This window comes from Mustela erminea, chromosome 5, assembly GCF_009829155.1.
Source record: "Mustela erminea isolate mMusErm1 chromosome 5, mMusErm1.Pri, whole genome shotgun sequence".
NCBI classification, from domain to species: domain Eukaryota; kingdom Metazoa; phylum Chordata; class Mammalia; order Carnivora; family Mustelidae; genus Mustela; species Mustela erminea.
Genome location: NC_045618.1, coordinates 115,564,267 through 115,580,582, shown reverse-complemented (window position 1 = coordinate 115,580,582; position 16,316 = coordinate 115,564,267). Strand labels below are relative to the sequence as shown.

Sequence of the window (16,316 nt, the reverse complement as noted above, 5' to 3'; positions counted from 1 at the left end):
CTATTCAGAAGGAAGTGATATCAAATCCTTAAATCAAGTGGACTTTCTTATTGTAAAATCAAATCTTTTCTCTTTAAAAAAATTTTGTGGTTAAAAAAAATTTTAGATACAAATATTAGTAAAAGGAATACTAATGTACCTATTGCTCAGCTTCAGTAATTAACCCATGGACAGTCTTGCTTCATTTATTCCTCATCTGTGACCTCCCTTCCCAATTATTTTGAATCGATTTTCCTGTAACATGATCTCATTTCTTTGTAAATACTTTAATATTTATCTCTGAAAGATAATTCTTTTCCTTTTTATTTTTTAAAGATTTTATTTATTTATTTGACAGAGTGGGAGAGCAGGGGGAGTGACAGAGGGAGGAGACTCAGACCCCCCGCTGAACAGGGAACCCGGTGTGGGGCTCCATCCCAGGGCCCTGGGATCCTGACCTGAGCAGAAGGCAGACGCTTAACCACCCAGACGCCCCGGGATAATTCTTTTTTAAATTGAGATAAATTCAGGAGCACTTGGGTGGCTCAGTCGTTAAGCGTCTGCCTTCAGCTCAGGTCATGGTCCCAGGGTCGTGGGATCGAGCCCCACATCGGGCTCTCTGCTTTTCAGGAAGCCTGCTTCTCCCTCTTCCACCCCCCTGCTTTGGTTCCTTCTCAGGCTGTGTCTCTCTTTGTCAAATAAATAAATAAAATCTTTAAAAATAAATAAGTAAATAAATTGAGGTAAAATTCACATAACATAAAATTAACCATTTTAAAGTGAAAAGGTCAATAGCATGTAGCATGTTCACAGTGTTTTATAACCTCTATCTAGTTCCAAAACATTTTCATTCTCCTAAATTAAAACTCATACCCTTTATGCTGTGACTCCCCAGAATACTTTTCTCTTGGTAGCTTCTGGCTACCATCTCTCTGCTTTCTGTTTCTTTGGATTTACCTGTTCCATTTGTTTCGTACATTATGTGACCTTTGGTCTGGCTACTTATACTTATCATCATGTTTTCAAGACTCATCCACGTTGTAGCATGTATCAGTACTTCATTCCTTTTTATGGCTGGATAATACTCTATTGTATGGAAATACCACATTTTGTTAATCACCCTTTGATAGGTATTTGAGTTGTTTACACTTCTTGGTACTATGAATGGTGCTACTATTAACATTCATGAAGAAGTATTTGTTTTGAGTATCTGTTTTCAGTTCTTTCAGGTATATAGCTAGCAGTAGAATTACTGGGTCATATGGTAATCCTATGTTAAACTTCTTGAGGAACTGCCAAATTACTTTCCATAAAAAGATAATTCTTTTAAAAAACATAATCCCAGTATTATCATACCTAAGAAATAACAATAACTTCTTAATGTCATTGCATCTATTTAATTAGTGTTTAAATTTCCTTAATTGTTGGGGCACCTGGCTGGTTCATTTGGTAGAGCATGTAACTCTTTTTTTTTTTTTTTAAAGATTTTATTTACTTATTTGACAGAGAGAGATCACAAGTAGGCAGAGAGGCAGGCAGAGAGAGAAAGAGGGGGAAGCAGGCTCCCTGCCAAGCAGAGAGCCCGAGCATGTAACTCGATCTCGGGATTGTGAATTCAGGCCCCACGTTGGATATGGAGATTACTTAAAATCTTAAAAAAAGAAAATTTCCTTAATTGTCTCATGAATGCTACAAATGATTCAGGATTTAGATAGGGTTCATACAAAGCAATTATTTAATATGGCCTCTGAGTCTCTTAATCAATAACTATTCCCGCCTCTCACATTTTTCCATTGCAAATCTATTTGTTAAAATAACTATTATTTATCTTACGGAATTTCTCACATTTTAGATTATAGTGATTGCATTTTACACTGTCGTTTAGCATGTTTCTTCTGACCCATTTTTTCCTATAAACTGTTTTTAGATTATGGGGCTTGAAGTGATTCAGGGTTTTATGGGTGGTTTTATTTTTGGGGGGTTTTTTTGGTTGTTGTTACAAAAATATTTCATAGGTGGCATTAGATATATCCATAAGGATGCTAAAAATGTCTAGCTTTGTCTCTACTTTTGTTTTAAAATACATTGACCGACTTCTAATTTGGCTTTTTGAAATACAAGTGGTGCTGCTGAAGTTGTGGAGAAACTGGATCGCTCCTGCATTGCTGGTGGGAATGTACCATCGTATTGCCACTCTGAAACATAGTTTGGTAGTTCCTTTATAGATTAAAAATGAACTTCCCAGTCTCAAAAGATACATACTGCATGATTCCATGTAAACATTCACAAACTAATATAGTTGAACAGATGGAGAACCGATAAGTGGTTGCCAGATGTTAGCAATGGGGAGAGAGTGGGGATGAATGTGGCCATACAAGGGAGGGTAGCATGAGGGAGTCTTGTGATGATGGTAACATACTTCTTCTTCTTTTTTTTTTTTTTAAATATGGAATGCTTCACGAATTTGTGTGTCATCCTTGCGCAGGGGCGATGCTAATCTCTGTATCGTTCCAATTTTAGTATAGCTGAAGCGAGCACCACAGGTGTTTTAATTGTAGTGGTTACATGAGCTGTGCATGTGATCTAATTGCATAGAGCTACACACACACACACACACACACACACAAATGATTGCATGTGTAATCGGCAAAATCTGAATAAGCTCTATAGAGTGTATCTATGTAAATTTCCTGGTTTTGATATTTTACTATTGTTATCTAGGATGGTAACACAGGGAGAGGGTGGCTAAAGCGTACAAAGGATCTTTTTGTACATGTCTCTGCAACTTCCTCTGAATCTGTACTTGCTTCAGAATTAGAAGTTAAAAAAATATGGATTCTGTCTTAGTAAAGTTCTCCTTTTAAAACTTCGAATAAAGCTGAAGTCCATTCTGACTACTACTTATTCCAGTACTGGTCTCCTGTCCCCTCCCCTGAGAGTAATGAGTGTTAGGAATTTGTAGTATATGCCTCCAGAACTTTTTCTTTTTTTTTTACTTTTATATGCTAACATATGTATCCATAGAAAACGTACAGAGTTGTCTCTCTATGCATGTATGTTTTTCACTCATCAGTATGTGTTGGAAATTTACCCATACATTAATATACCTGGATTTATCTCATTTCTTTTGCCAGTTAAGAATTTGAGTCAACTCTCTGACTCTTTCTGTTGAGTCAGCTGAGATTTTTCTTCTAGAAGTCTATTGTAAGCACTCCCACCCCTGTGTCCCCAGTGGAGGGTAGATAGTCTTCCTATATCTCTCACTACACATGTTTCCCTTACTACAACACTATGTATGTTATAGATGGAAACTTTTGGTTTCCTTATACCTAATAGGTTCTTGAGGTTGTCTCCTTCATCTTTTTTTCTTTTTCTTTCTTAAGATTTTATTTATTGGGGTGCCTGGGTGGCATTGATCAAGTCCCGAATCGGGCTCCCTGCTCAGCGGAAGCGTGCTTCTCCCTTTCCCACTCCCTTTGCTTGTGTTCCATCTCTTGTGTGTGTCTCTCTCTCAAATAAATAAAATCTATTAAAGATTTTAAAATCTTTTTTAAAAAGATTTTATTTATGTATTTGACAGCAGCAGCGAGAGAGGGAACTCAAGCAGGGGGATAGGGAGAGGGAGAGAAGCAGGTTCCCCGCTGAGTAGGGAGCCTGAGAGGGGCTCCAGTCCCAGGACCCTGGGATCATGACCTGAGCTGAAGGCAGGTGCTTAACAACTGAGCCCACCCACGTGCCCCATCTCCTTCATCTTATTTCAAACTTGAAACTGTGGGCCTAGTGCAGTATGTAAAATAGTTAGTAGGTATTCAGTAAATGTTTATTCAGTAAATGCATGCATGAACACATGAGTTAATGAATGACAGGACAGGGTGTGAAGTGAATTACTTAGATAAATCCTCTGGCCCTGATGCCTCCTCGTCTGATAGTATTTTCTGAGGTAGAATAATCCATCTCCACCATGTATTCTGTGAAATCTTGGTTTTTTGTTTTGTTGTTTTGTTTTTGCAGTTTATTTGTTTTTAAGAATTATTTATTAGAGAGGTGGGAGGAACAGAGGGAGAGGGAGAGAGAAACACAAGCAGACTCCACGCTGAGTATGGAGCCCCACATGGGGTTCGATCTCACCATCTGGTATCATGACCTGAGGTAAAACCAAGAGTCCAGCGCTTAACCAGCTGTGCTACCAAGGCACCCCTCTGTGAAATCCTGTTGAGCCAAGAAACAGAAAAAAATGTGCTGGTTCTACGTCTGCTGCTTATCTGTCGTGTGCTCAGGACCAAATCACGTAACTGCTTAGGACCTTGGTTTCCACCAGTGTGAAATGAGAATCATGGGATCATGGCCTGAGCTGAAGGCAGATGCTTAACCGACTGAGCCACCCAGGTGCCCTGCCTCTTGCAATTTTTCCAATTTTCTGCTGCTTTGTGGCTTGCCTCTCAGATTGGGTTTCATGTGTAGATAAATGTCAGGACCCATGTGAACTTTGGTGGATCCCATTTTTTTTTTTTTTAATGTACAAAGTCAAGAGTTTTTGAAACAGCTGCTCACAATCCATTAGATCATTCATTCAGCAGCTCTTTATTGAATGACGATTATGTGTCTGGCACTGTTCAGGCACTTGGGATGTATGGGGAAAACAAACAAAAGCTCACAGTCTAGTGGGAAAAGACAAATAAGAAACAAAATAAATACATAAAAATATATGGTGTATAAGGTGGTGATTCATGTACTACAGAACAATAAAGCAGGCAAGGGAGACGGAGTACTGGGGAGCTGGTATTTTTGCACAGGGTGTCAGAAAGGGCCTGGTTGAGGAGGATACTTGAAGAAAGAATCATGGGCATCCCTGGAGAGGACCTTTCTGGACTTCAGGATCTGCAAATGCAGACCCTGAAGCAGAAGCATGTTTGACTTGTTCTAGGGTCAGCAAGGAGGCATAATGTGGTTGAAGTAGAGTAAAGTAAGAAGAGTGCTAGAAGGTGGGGTCAGAGATACAGGGGTCGGAGAGATGGTTGTCTAGGGTTTTACTGGTGTCATAAGGAATTGGTTTTTACTCTGGTGTAAATGGGGAGCCACTGGATGACCTTTAGCAAAGGAATGATGTGTTCTGACTCATGGTTCATCATCCCTCTGGCTGTGTTATTCAAGATAAATGAAGCATGGGCCAAGAGTGGAAGCAAGGAGGCTAAGGTAGGAAGCTCTTTCAATAATTCTGTGGGCCACGACATCATTGTAGATGGTCACAAGTATTTATTAAATAAAAAAAATATAGAATAGAAAATCAGTGCATAGCATTATAGTAGGTGGTAAGTATTGTTTAATGAAGTTATGCTAAAAGATGTGGGTGTACTGGGATGCGGTATAAAATGTACTTTACAAAAGGTTGCTAGAAAAAAGTTTCAAAGCCATTATTCTAAGACAGTTGTGTGACTGCCAACTAGAAGGGACTTAGGTGTTTGGATACGTTCTCAGTGAGCGGCTCCTATGAGAAACAGGCTGGCTTCCTGTTTCCTCTCCCATCAGTCAGCAGTTTGGCTTGGCCTTCCCTCCCTTTCTTTTGCATCCCTCGCATCTCTCATTTTCAACTATTTGTGTAGGAGTTCTTCCTAGAAGGTAAGAAATTGAGATTTTGTTTTCAGACCCTCTTCTGCTTAGGATTTTTTCCAGACTTTGCCTCTTTCCTCTTTAACGTTTCTCCAGCTTTGTGATCTTGTACCCTAACAGTCATGTACCCACCCCAGTTTCCCCTCCTGCCATCAGGGACTGCCTGTTTACCTGCATGTATTCCCACCCCCTCCTGCAGCGCTGCTACCGTTGCTATAGGAGCTGCCATCCCTCTTCCCCTGGCTTTTTCCTGCCTCTTGCCACCCACTGTTCATTAAACTCTTCCTTTCCAGTTTTATGTACTGTGAGGTCGGGGCTGATGCTATTGTAAAAATCTGTCAGAAGGTAGGACCAGGAGTAGTTAGTTGTAAGTGAAGATGAAATGGCTGCTTACGAAATCCCTCTCTGTTTTCTGTAGCTTGGGATGGAGGGGGATTCTGAGTAAGCCAGGCCGTCTGATGAGCTGAGATGACTAAATGTTGAGTCCTTGTTCTGTGGGAAATTCATGAGTGTCTTATAACAAATCTTTTGCTTATGGCAGTGCCTCTTACTTTATTTTGAAATCTTGTTTGATTCTGTGTGGTTTTTGGGAATCTCTGGGCCAAATGCAAAAATTTAGGTTCCAAATCACTTCAACTTTGGGTATGTCCCTCTTCTGGAAGATGGTGTGATTAGAAATACTGCAAGCCCGCCATCCATGTTTGCTTTGTGGAGGGACTAGATATGTCATTTGGTCATTTAAAGATGTGTTAAAAAGATTTTTTAAAAAGATGTTATTTCTAAGTAATCTTTCTACCCACACCATGGGGCTCAAACCCACAACCATGAGATCAAGAGTTGCATGCTCTATTGACTGAACCACCCAGCCACCCCTATCCAAAGATCTCTTTATCAGAAATTTACCAGGCCCTTCTGCCAACTTCAGTCAAATTTAAATTTCTGGGTATTCAAGAAGGGAAGGAAATCTTATCAGGTACGCTGAACCTGTATCTATATTTCAAGCCAGAGAGGTTTGGCAGTGAATCATGTTCTGGGGAAAGTGAGTTTGTTTAGACACAGATCACAGCGTTATCTTTCTCATACTAGTTGTCTAATAGTTCCAGCTTCCTCTAGGGAAGTCTCAATCTTGAAATTGAGGATTGCGTTAGAAAAAACAAAAGAGAAAAGGTTCTCCTGCCAACTCACATAAAATAAATGGCTAAGGGATTATTATGACCCTGAGCATTCTTAAATAAGATTGGTGTGGGCTGTGACTCCCTGAACTTGTTTGCTTTCTAATTCTATTGTTCTCTAGGATTTGTCATATTCTATGGGTTGTGCGAGTACAAAATGTCTTTTACTCCTTATAGGTTATCCCATCCTAAAGCAGAAACTGGAGGGGAGGAAGGGATTTCCCCCACCTATATAGGATCTTGATTGTGCCACTCTGGTGGTACAATACCAGGTCTGATGTCTGTGATTTGGAATAACAGTACATTTCATGGGTGTTATTGAAGCTTTCACTTGGAAAATGTAAGGAATTTCATGCTGGTGGGCATTGGTAAATCATGTTGGTACCGGCAGATGAATTACTTAGTCATGGTTTTATGGAAATCTAGCTCCATAGAATCTAATCTTGGAAAAGTTAGCAGTGCCCTGTCTTGTGTTGAACATGATCACAACGTATCTTTCTCCCAGTTACTTTCCTTGGAAACAGCCTTAGCCTGTTTCTCTTCTATTCCAAGCCCTTATCCTTGGCCAAGTACTTTTAAAAATGTTCTTTTTACTCCGTAAGAGCAATAAAAAAAGTCCATTTGAATACTGGGGGTGGGAGGGAGCAAAAAAGGAAAAATTCAGGAGACCACACTAGTGAGAAATATTTTCCTGTTGTTCTGTGGTTCTCCTGCTTTTCGTCCTGGATCTTTTACATGCTGACCCTTGGATTACCTCCTACCCCATTCTTGTTGCATTTTATGACAAATCATTGATTGAAGATAGGTTGGGAATAGATTTTTTTGCTTTTCTTTTTCTAAATAAGGATATTTTGAGTTGAATACATTTTAATCTGTTGCTTGCCTTTCAAGATACTGCTCGTCTTATCTGGGTTCATAATGGTGGCCATTTTTCTGAAGAGTGGGGATAGTGCCATCTCCCTTATCAAGATCAAGAGTTGAGAAAGCAAGTAAAGATTGAGGCAGTCTTCCCTCAGTTCTCCAAGAGGAAATGAGAAAATTCTCCATTGGGGAATGTATTGATGACAAGAAAAAGACATTTCAGGCACTCTTGGTAGAGAGGAACTCTGGTTTTCAAAAGGAATTAGAGTCCTTTCTGCTAATGGACATGGGGCTGTAAAAAGTGCCATATTGTATAATTGGTTTTTTTTGAACCTCTGGTAATCTACCTTCTCTCCACCTTGTTTTCCTCCTGACCCCATTCTCTCTTCTCTTCCTGCTTCCTTTCCCCCAAAATGCCAAAAATGAAACCAACCATCTTTCTCAAGGTGGTTTGAAAGTCACATGCATCAGAATTAATTGGGGTTGTTAAATTCAGATTCCTGGGCCCACTTCCCAGATTGAATTAGAATATCTGGGGGTGGATCCAGAAAATCCACATTTTTAAAGAGTCCCAGATGATTTCTCAGGCACTTTACACTTGGAACCTTAAACTACAGATCTTTGACATAATCTTTGTATCTTGACTGTGAGGGCAGACTGCTTCTAAGCTTTTTCTTCCTAATGAACTAGATCATCCTTACCATTCTCACCAGGAAGAGCCAGCTGTAGAGCCCCTGCTGAGAAATCATGGTTAACATCGTTCACTCTCTGGATTTCAGGTATCATTCTGCCCTCTGGTAGGAGTTGAATTTTGTGCCCAAACACGAAGAATTCTGTTTTAGCAGCTGATGCTTTTTAGACAGCACCCCCAGACGCTTAGGAGCAAGTTCTACACCCTTCCCTCTGTGTGAGAGAAAGGAGTTCCCTGCCCAGAAGCACAGGAGAGAAAAGTTAGTGACTCTCCTAGAGCCCACAAACAGACCTCTGTAGGGTGGCTAGAATGCGAAAATTGGTCAAAGAGCTCTGGTGGGGGTGGGATGGGCCTGATGCCTGTCCTGGGCAGACTTCAGCAGGTCTGACTAGAATCAGCAGAGGAAATTCCTGTTAACCGATGCAAAGGGCGTTTGCCAGAGGCCCCAGCTTTCCTGTCAGAGGTGCCCAAGCAGATGCAACCCCCTGCTGCTGTTGCTGGTGTGGGGCTGGCCAAGTTTCTTGCCGTGGAGTCTTGTTTCCACCCCCAGCTCCTCTTCAGTCCTACAGATGGTGGTTTATTTGTACACTCTGTGCTGCTGTGGGATTGAAAGCCTCTCATTGTTTTTGAGCTCAGTGTTTAGATAACACCGCATGCCTGTGGCAGCTAGGGCACCCTGTGTAGGAAATGCCTGGACTCTAATAGCCCCGTCATTCATTCTCTGTATGTGAGTGAGTGTGGCCTCTGTTGAGGACCATTATGAGAACATTTCTCTGCAGAGATTATTACTTGGGGCCTGCAGGGCTACCAGCCTTCTTCTTGATGTTGGGAGTACTAGGCTCTGTTTCCTAAGTCTTTTTCTCTTTCCATTCTTTTCAATCCTACAAGGATTAAAGCCTGTTTTGCCCCAAGCCTTGTTTCCACATGGAGCTGCAGTACCAGAGCTTGCCTCCCTCTGGTGAGAAGACTGCTCTGGAAGACACAGGGCTGACCCACGCTTGTGTGGGTGTAGATGGTTTGACGACTAGGCCGGGTTGCTGCCTTTACACGTGGTTCAGGGGCTCCTTTTCCTATGGGATATCTCTTTTCCTGTCCCCCTTAATCTTACCCTTCATGCTCACAGCAAAAAAAGAAAATGCGTTGTCTCCATTCAATATTAAATCTCTTCTGGTAGTTTATAGCTCTTTAAGTTTTCACTTGGTAAAATGCTATTAAAACTTCTTTCTTAAAAATGTTCAGATAAATCTGCCAGGCTCTAATTTAGGTCTCTCAAGGCCGTTTCCAGCTCTGTGATCCCCTAGAATTTATAAGCTGTTTTTTTCCTAAAACTACTAGGACTCTTTTCTTTCCAGGACAACAATGTCTGTGTGAGGCAAAATGAGTTCATAGTTTTGATGTCACATAAATTTCTGCATCATTCCCCGTGTATATACTTAACCTCACTTTCCTGCCAGTAATTCAGCGCCCCAAGAGTTGAACACAAAGTACAAAAGAAGTTGGTTATGATATGGTCAGTGAGTAGTTCATCCCTTCATAATGAAATAGAGTCTGGTTAATCAAGGGCACTAATTACTGGAAGATAAACACACAGATACACACCCTTTGCTGTTTAGTATTGTATAATTGTTAATGTTCATGGCCAATATGGTTCACTGTAAAACTGAAAGTATCTTCTGAGTCATCAAAAGAAATTATTTGGAACCATACTGTGTGAGTTTGTTTTAATGTTAGGAATATTATGAGACTCCAGAAGTATATCAGTCTCCCTAGTGAAGCTAGATAAATATATTAGCCAAAGTACATATAGACTTGTTGGGAATTGTACAGGAAAACAAGTCATCTTGCTTCTCTAATTGTTACAGTACTTACCCTGCATTTAAATTAAAATTTTTTGTTTAATATTTACTCTTTAGTTATGCCATCTAGAACATAAAGTTTCTGTGAACAGATTAAAAATTCAAAAATAAATGCTTAAGTAATAAAATGATTTTTTAGAAGATTTTTTTATTCATAACAGAGTGTACACAGGAGCTCAGGGGTGGGGGAGAGGGACAAGCAGACGTGCCACCAAGCACGGAGCCTGACAAGGGCTCCACCCCAGCACCCCAGGATCATGACCTGAGCTGAAGTCAGATACTTAACAGACTGAGCCACCCAGGTGCCCCAGTAATAAAATGATTACTGTTAAAAAAAATATCCAGGGGCACCTGGGTGGCTCAGTTGTTTAAGCAACTGCCTTCAGCTCAGGTCATGATCCTGGAGTCCCCGGATCGAGTCTCACATTAGGCTCCCTGCTCAGCGGGAAGTCTGCTTCTCCCTCTGACCCTCCCTCTTCTCAAGCTCGCTCTCTCATTCTCTCTCTTTCAAATAAATAAGTAAAATCTTTAAGAAATATATCCAAATTAAGCAGTAAAGTATCTGTTTTTCTTGCTGATGTGCTTTGTATCTCTAATACAAGGATAAATATGTCCCTTAAATGTCATCCACGATTAGCCAGTTAGAGTGGACACGACTTATCTCGCAGGGACTTGGTGAGTATCTGCTTAATTACGTAGTTAGCTCAGGAAAATGAAGTAACTAATCATTTTAATATGTCTCTTCTTTCATGATGCTTTTGTTCTTTATTTCCTTTAAATTAACTGGTAATTCACCTTTTGGAGATTGAAAAGAGGAACTGATAGGTTAAATAACTTGCTCTAATGAAATCAAGGAGCCATTCATATCCCATTGTTATCGTCTAGCCTACTGCATAGAAATACTTCCAGTTGTGCAAACCTAGCAGGAGATTCTGGACACGTTTTGGGAAGAAGTAAATGTGGTTATTTTGTAGACTCTTATCCATCCGCCTCATTCCCAATCCCTCTGCTTCCTGCCTTCCAGTTCTCTCCTGCGCTATGGTGGCAATCTATCCCTCCAGAGTGCCATGAGTGTGCGATTCAACAGCAACGGCACCCAGCTCCTGGCCCTGAGGCGTCGCCTGCCCCCTGTGCTCTATGACATCCACTCCCGCCTACCTGTGTTCCAGTTTGACAATCAGGGTTACTTCAACTCTTGCACCATGAAAAGTTGCTGCTTTGCAGGGGATCGCGATCAGGTAGGTGCCATCTGTCTCCTGCATCCTACATTCGTGCTTTCCTCTCAGATTGCTCCTTTTGTGCTGGTCTGTTTCTCTTTTGCATCATGTCAGAAACTACTGAGGCACACTGTGTCTGTGGACATTCTTGCATATTATTGAGTTTCTTTATCAGAGCTGCCTCTGAGTAATACGAGGCACACACCATGAACCAAGGCTAGCCACAGTATAGTTCTGAGCAACCAAGATTTGCCAGGTTTGTGAACAGACTTTAAAATTCTAAGAATGTGTCATTTCAAAAGGAAGGAGGGAGTCCCTGGAAAATGAGCCTCCTGAAAAAAGAGAGACTGTGTGTGTGTGTGTGTGTGTGTGTGTATCAGTAAAACACGATGATGAATGAAACACCCTAAGTACCATCCAGGAGACATATATCCTGAATGGCCCCTTGGGATAGCATCTTTTTTGTGGATGAGATGGGCTGAGCGGCTTTGTTTGAGAGAAAGCCAGATGCTGACTCTTACTTTTTATTGCCAGCCTCACAACTGGGAAGGAGAACCCAAGCTGCATTTCCAGCCTTTTCAGAGTCTCACTGGGAATTGAAATACTTATGTTTTTAAATGGGATCTTTTCTTTTTTTTTCTTTTTTAAAGATTTTATTTATTTATTTGACAGAGAGAAATCACAAGTAGATGGAGAGGCAGGCAGAGAGAGAGAGAGAGAAGCAGGCTTTCTGCTGAGCAGAGAGCCCGATGTGGGACTCGATCCCAGGACCTGAGATCATGACCTGAGCCGAAGGTAGCGGCTTAACCCACTGAGCCACCCAGGCGCCCTGAAATACTGATGTTGACTTAGAACTGGCAGCTTAGAAACATGCTTGGCATTCCTGCGCCTGTCTTGGCCATAGACGTTCTGAAGTGGGTGTCAGTGTGTGGACCAGTTATACTGGTCTCAGTAATCAAGCTGAATAAAGACAAATATAAAGAAGCATTGATCAAATAAACAAATTGGTTTTTTTCTTCCCCCTTCTCAAGCAGAACGAATCTCACGCTATTTCACATCTAGATGGGAAGAGAGAGACCTTAGTTTCATGCAAATGCTTGGTGTTTTCTTTGGGCTCATCATCATTATTAACATTCAATTCTCATATGCTCTACTTGCTTCTTTAGAGTTATTTGTGGGCAAGGGACATAAAAGAAACAGTTCTTGGGGAACCTGTGAAGACCCTGCTCTTTGAAAGCAGAACCTGTGGTTTTTCTTCCCAAACTGAAATTGCTACATGCTCCCCAACATTAGAGCTTAAAGACTAGTATATGCAGTAGGGGCACATGTTGAATTGAGTTAAATGTTAGAGAAACTGAAAATGTCTTTTAGGTTGTCTAGACTAGGGACGTCCCTTTTGTAAATAGAGAATATGTATCTAACAGAACTACGTTGGAGTCAAGGGGCCTACGGCCTACTTAGCTGTGATCCACACTGGAAACCACTAGGTGGCCTCAGTCATATAAGCGATGTCTCCTTGAAGAAGCCAAAATGCCTGAATGACTTAGTTTTTACAGGCTGTGTGTTCCTGGGGTGGGAATAAGCATTGTTTCTAGACAAGATCAGACTCACAACAGAACAGATCATTATCCACTCTTTCGATTGGTTGATTTCATTTCACTTAGATGTGGAAATGACAACCAAGCCTCTCCCTCCCTTTCTCCCTTCCTTTCTTCCTTCTTGACTTTCTTGCTTTTAAGTTTATTTTCCATCTTCTGTCACTCTCTTGTGATTTTTATTTCAATGGCCAATAAAAAGCAGACACTAAATGTAATGGTTTATTAGGTTTTATTACTAGAAACACAGGGGCTGAGGGAAAGATGAAAGATATGAAGGAGAATAGATGTTAATTTTCTTTCAGTTCCTATATTAGCGGCCAGAACCTGTCTGCGTGGAGCCCTTAAAAGACCCAGCCAATATGAGTCTAGCCAGTTATTACTCTAGCCAATATGTAGAACACCCCGACCACGCTTTCTTAACCTCTGCAATACCGACTTTTTGGTTGAATAATTCTTTGTTTTGTGGGCTTCTCTTGTGCACTTCAGGATAGTTAGTAGCACCCCTGGCCTGTCCCCACTAGATGCCAATGATGTCTTCCTAGTCATCCCCCAGACAACCAGAAATGTCACTAGACTTTGCCAAGTGTCCCCTGGGTGAAAATTGCCCCCGATGGAGAAACTCTGACCTAGATTATAATAACCATTTTGCCCAAATACACTGGGACAGGTATTTCCACAGGCAGAACCAGAGTAAGTGTTCATGATTGTCCTGGTTACATACATTGGCAAGATGTAGTTGTTTTTGCCTTTAAGGTTATACATAATGATAAAAACATTGAATAGCTTTTGATTTTTTTTCTCTTCAGATTTGACCAATTTATTATGTGTGTTTTTAAAAAGAATATTTAATTTCTACACCCCACGTGGGGCTTAAACTCATGACCTTGAGATCAAGAGTCATATGGTCTTCGAACTGAAGCAGCCAGGCACTTCTTATGTGTGATTTTTTTTTTTTTTTTTTTTTTATCCTATGGAAAAAGTCTATGGGTACTGTATCCTCTCTAACAAACTAGACTGTTTTTTGGTTGGGATATGTGGTTTTCTGTGAAGGAGGATGCAGAGTCATTGAATCTACCTTTGGATCCATTTCAGAGGTAGAGTCTTTCAAGTTTTTTCATAGTCCCCATAGAGATGATCAGAAGTATATAACGTAGGGAATAGGAAGTACAGAGATTTATGTTAGGCTATTTTGTTCACTCTTTGGGGACTAAGAAATGAAGTGTGGCTAATTCATCATTGTCTTGTCTCTAATACCTGGCACACAGTGAAAGCACAATAAATATTTGTTGAAGCAAATCTTGAATACTTTGGTCAATGTGTGGTTTTTAGCTTTTTAAGCCTAAGGCTTCTCTGACTATAAATCAGAATTGATAAGTACCATTTTTTCCTGCTCAACTTCCAGGGGCTTTATGAGGATAAATTAAAAGATTTTCAGTCAGACTAATCTACTGAGCTTATACTTTCTAAGTGTTGTGCAGGAGGCCAAACTTACTCTCTCATTGCTAGAACATGTCTCTCAGAGGTGATTTATAGGCTCTGACTTTCCACACTCAGAGCTAAAGCAGCAGCTGCCACGGTTACAGTATGATCTGCAGGACTGACATTATATTCTCTGACTAGTCCAGACAGGACTTTTTCTGCTGCTTTCAAATTCCAGTGCCTACTCTTTCCTTATATTGGTCTTTATATTTGCTCTTGTTTTTGTATACTTCAAGAACGCCCACAGCTGGAGGCTCTGTGCTCTGGAACTCTTCATTTAGTCATAGGCTGGGTAACCATCCCAGAGAGGAATCTGAGAATTTCCATAATAGGAATGAACATGATCAAGAAAGACACTAAGTGATCTGTGTATCTCAGACAGTCTTCTGGCTTTTAATTACAGTGAGATTAGTCTTTCCACACAAATGGACCCAGATACTGTGCCAGAGAGCCTATACTTCCTTTCAGACTAACCTAGGTTCACTAGGTATTTCTTCAGTCTCAGAATGAAATTAACATTTCAAGAAATTGGATTCAGGGACTAGACTGTGAAATAGGCTGAGCCTACTTTGTGTCTCACCTATGCTCAATGCTAGCATTGTAGATAAATTCTAATTATAGAGCTATTAGAGATCATTGTGTATAACCCTCCTTTTATAGATGAGAAAGAAAACTGAGTCTCAGAGATGTTGGGGACATAAGTCAAGACAAAATACATGTTTATAGCTGAGCCAAGACTAGAACCCAGATTTTTGAGATCTCAGTAGAGCCCCTTTCTTTTTAAGATTTTATTTTTAGGGGTGCCTCAGTTGGTTGGGCAACTGCCTTTCTTTCTTTCTTTTTCTTTTTTTTTTTTTTAAGATTTTATTTATTTATTTGACAGAGAGAGATCACAAGTAGGCAGAGAGGCAGGCAGAGAGAGAGGAAGGGAAGCAGGCTCCCTGCTGAGCAGAGCCTGATGTGGTACTCGATCCCAGGTCCCTGAGATCACGACCTGAGCCGAAGGCAGCGGCTTAACCCACTGAGCCACCCAGGCACCCTGGGCAACTGCCTTTCGCTCAGGTCATGATCCTGGAGTCCCGGGATCGAGTCCCATATCGGGCTCCCCGCTTGGCAGGGAGTCTGCTTCTCCTGCTGACCTCTCTCCTCTCATGCTCTCTCTCTCTCAAATAAATAGAATAAAATCTTGAAAATAAAAAATAAAATAAAATAAGATTTTATTTTTAAGTAGTCTCTATACCCATTGGGGTGTAGGGGTGGGGGGATGCTCAAACTCAACAACCCTGAGATCAAGATTCACATTACAGCCCTTTTCACTCTACACCTTGATGCCAGCAGAAGCAAGGCAAGCAGCAAAAATGAGTGATTTGGGTTAGAAGGTGGTGGAGGTGGTGGTGACTGTGGCCAATAAAGAGATCCCACCCCATTTAAATTTAATTGACTCCCATCTAAATGAAGCTTTGACTCAGCTTTAGCCCATTGTTGCTATGAGGGTCTCTGGGTTTTTTCAAGGGAAGCTGGAGATCAAGATTTTAGTGTAAAAATCTCCCGATTTTTAAAATATCACAACAAATTAAAACCTTACTGTATGAATAAATTAATCTGTACATCATACCTGTTCTACATTAGGAGCCACCAGTTTGAAACCTCTGGCCTCCAGCAGGATATTTTTCTCTCATGTTTAGTTTCTTGGTCTGTCCCTAATTCATAGGTGAGCGGAGACAAGTTCCCTTTTCCTGTCTCCTACTGGACCCTTACTTCCTGCCTCCCTCTCCTCCCATCTTTTAAAATAAGAAAGTAGATACTTACTGAGCATCTACTTTGTGCCAGAGGCTGTGGTACACACATGACTGCCA

The 16,316-nt window shown here is 40.9% G+C and overlaps 1 protein-coding gene and 1 non-coding gene across 3 annotated transcripts in view; one reads left to right on the top strand and one right to left on the bottom strand.

Moving 5' to 3' along the window:
* The window catches only part of DCAF5 (DDB1 and CUL4 associated factor 5), a 103,266-nt gene that overhangs the window by 39,972 nt on the left and 46,978 nt on the right, over positions 1-16,316 (top strand). For both annotated transcript variants that reach the window (XM_032344586.1, XM_032344587.1), the window contains exon 6: positions 11,191-11,404. In XM_032344586.1, the coding sequence (XP_032200477.1) occupies positions 11,191-11,404 (214 nt within the window). The remainder of the gene's footprint in view (positions 1-11,190; positions 11,405-16,316) is intronic.
* On the bottom strand, positions 2,420-2,522 carry LOC116592129. Its single transcript, XR_004286321.1, has one exon. It is a non-coding gene; the product is annotated as a U6 spliceosomal RNA (small nuclear RNA).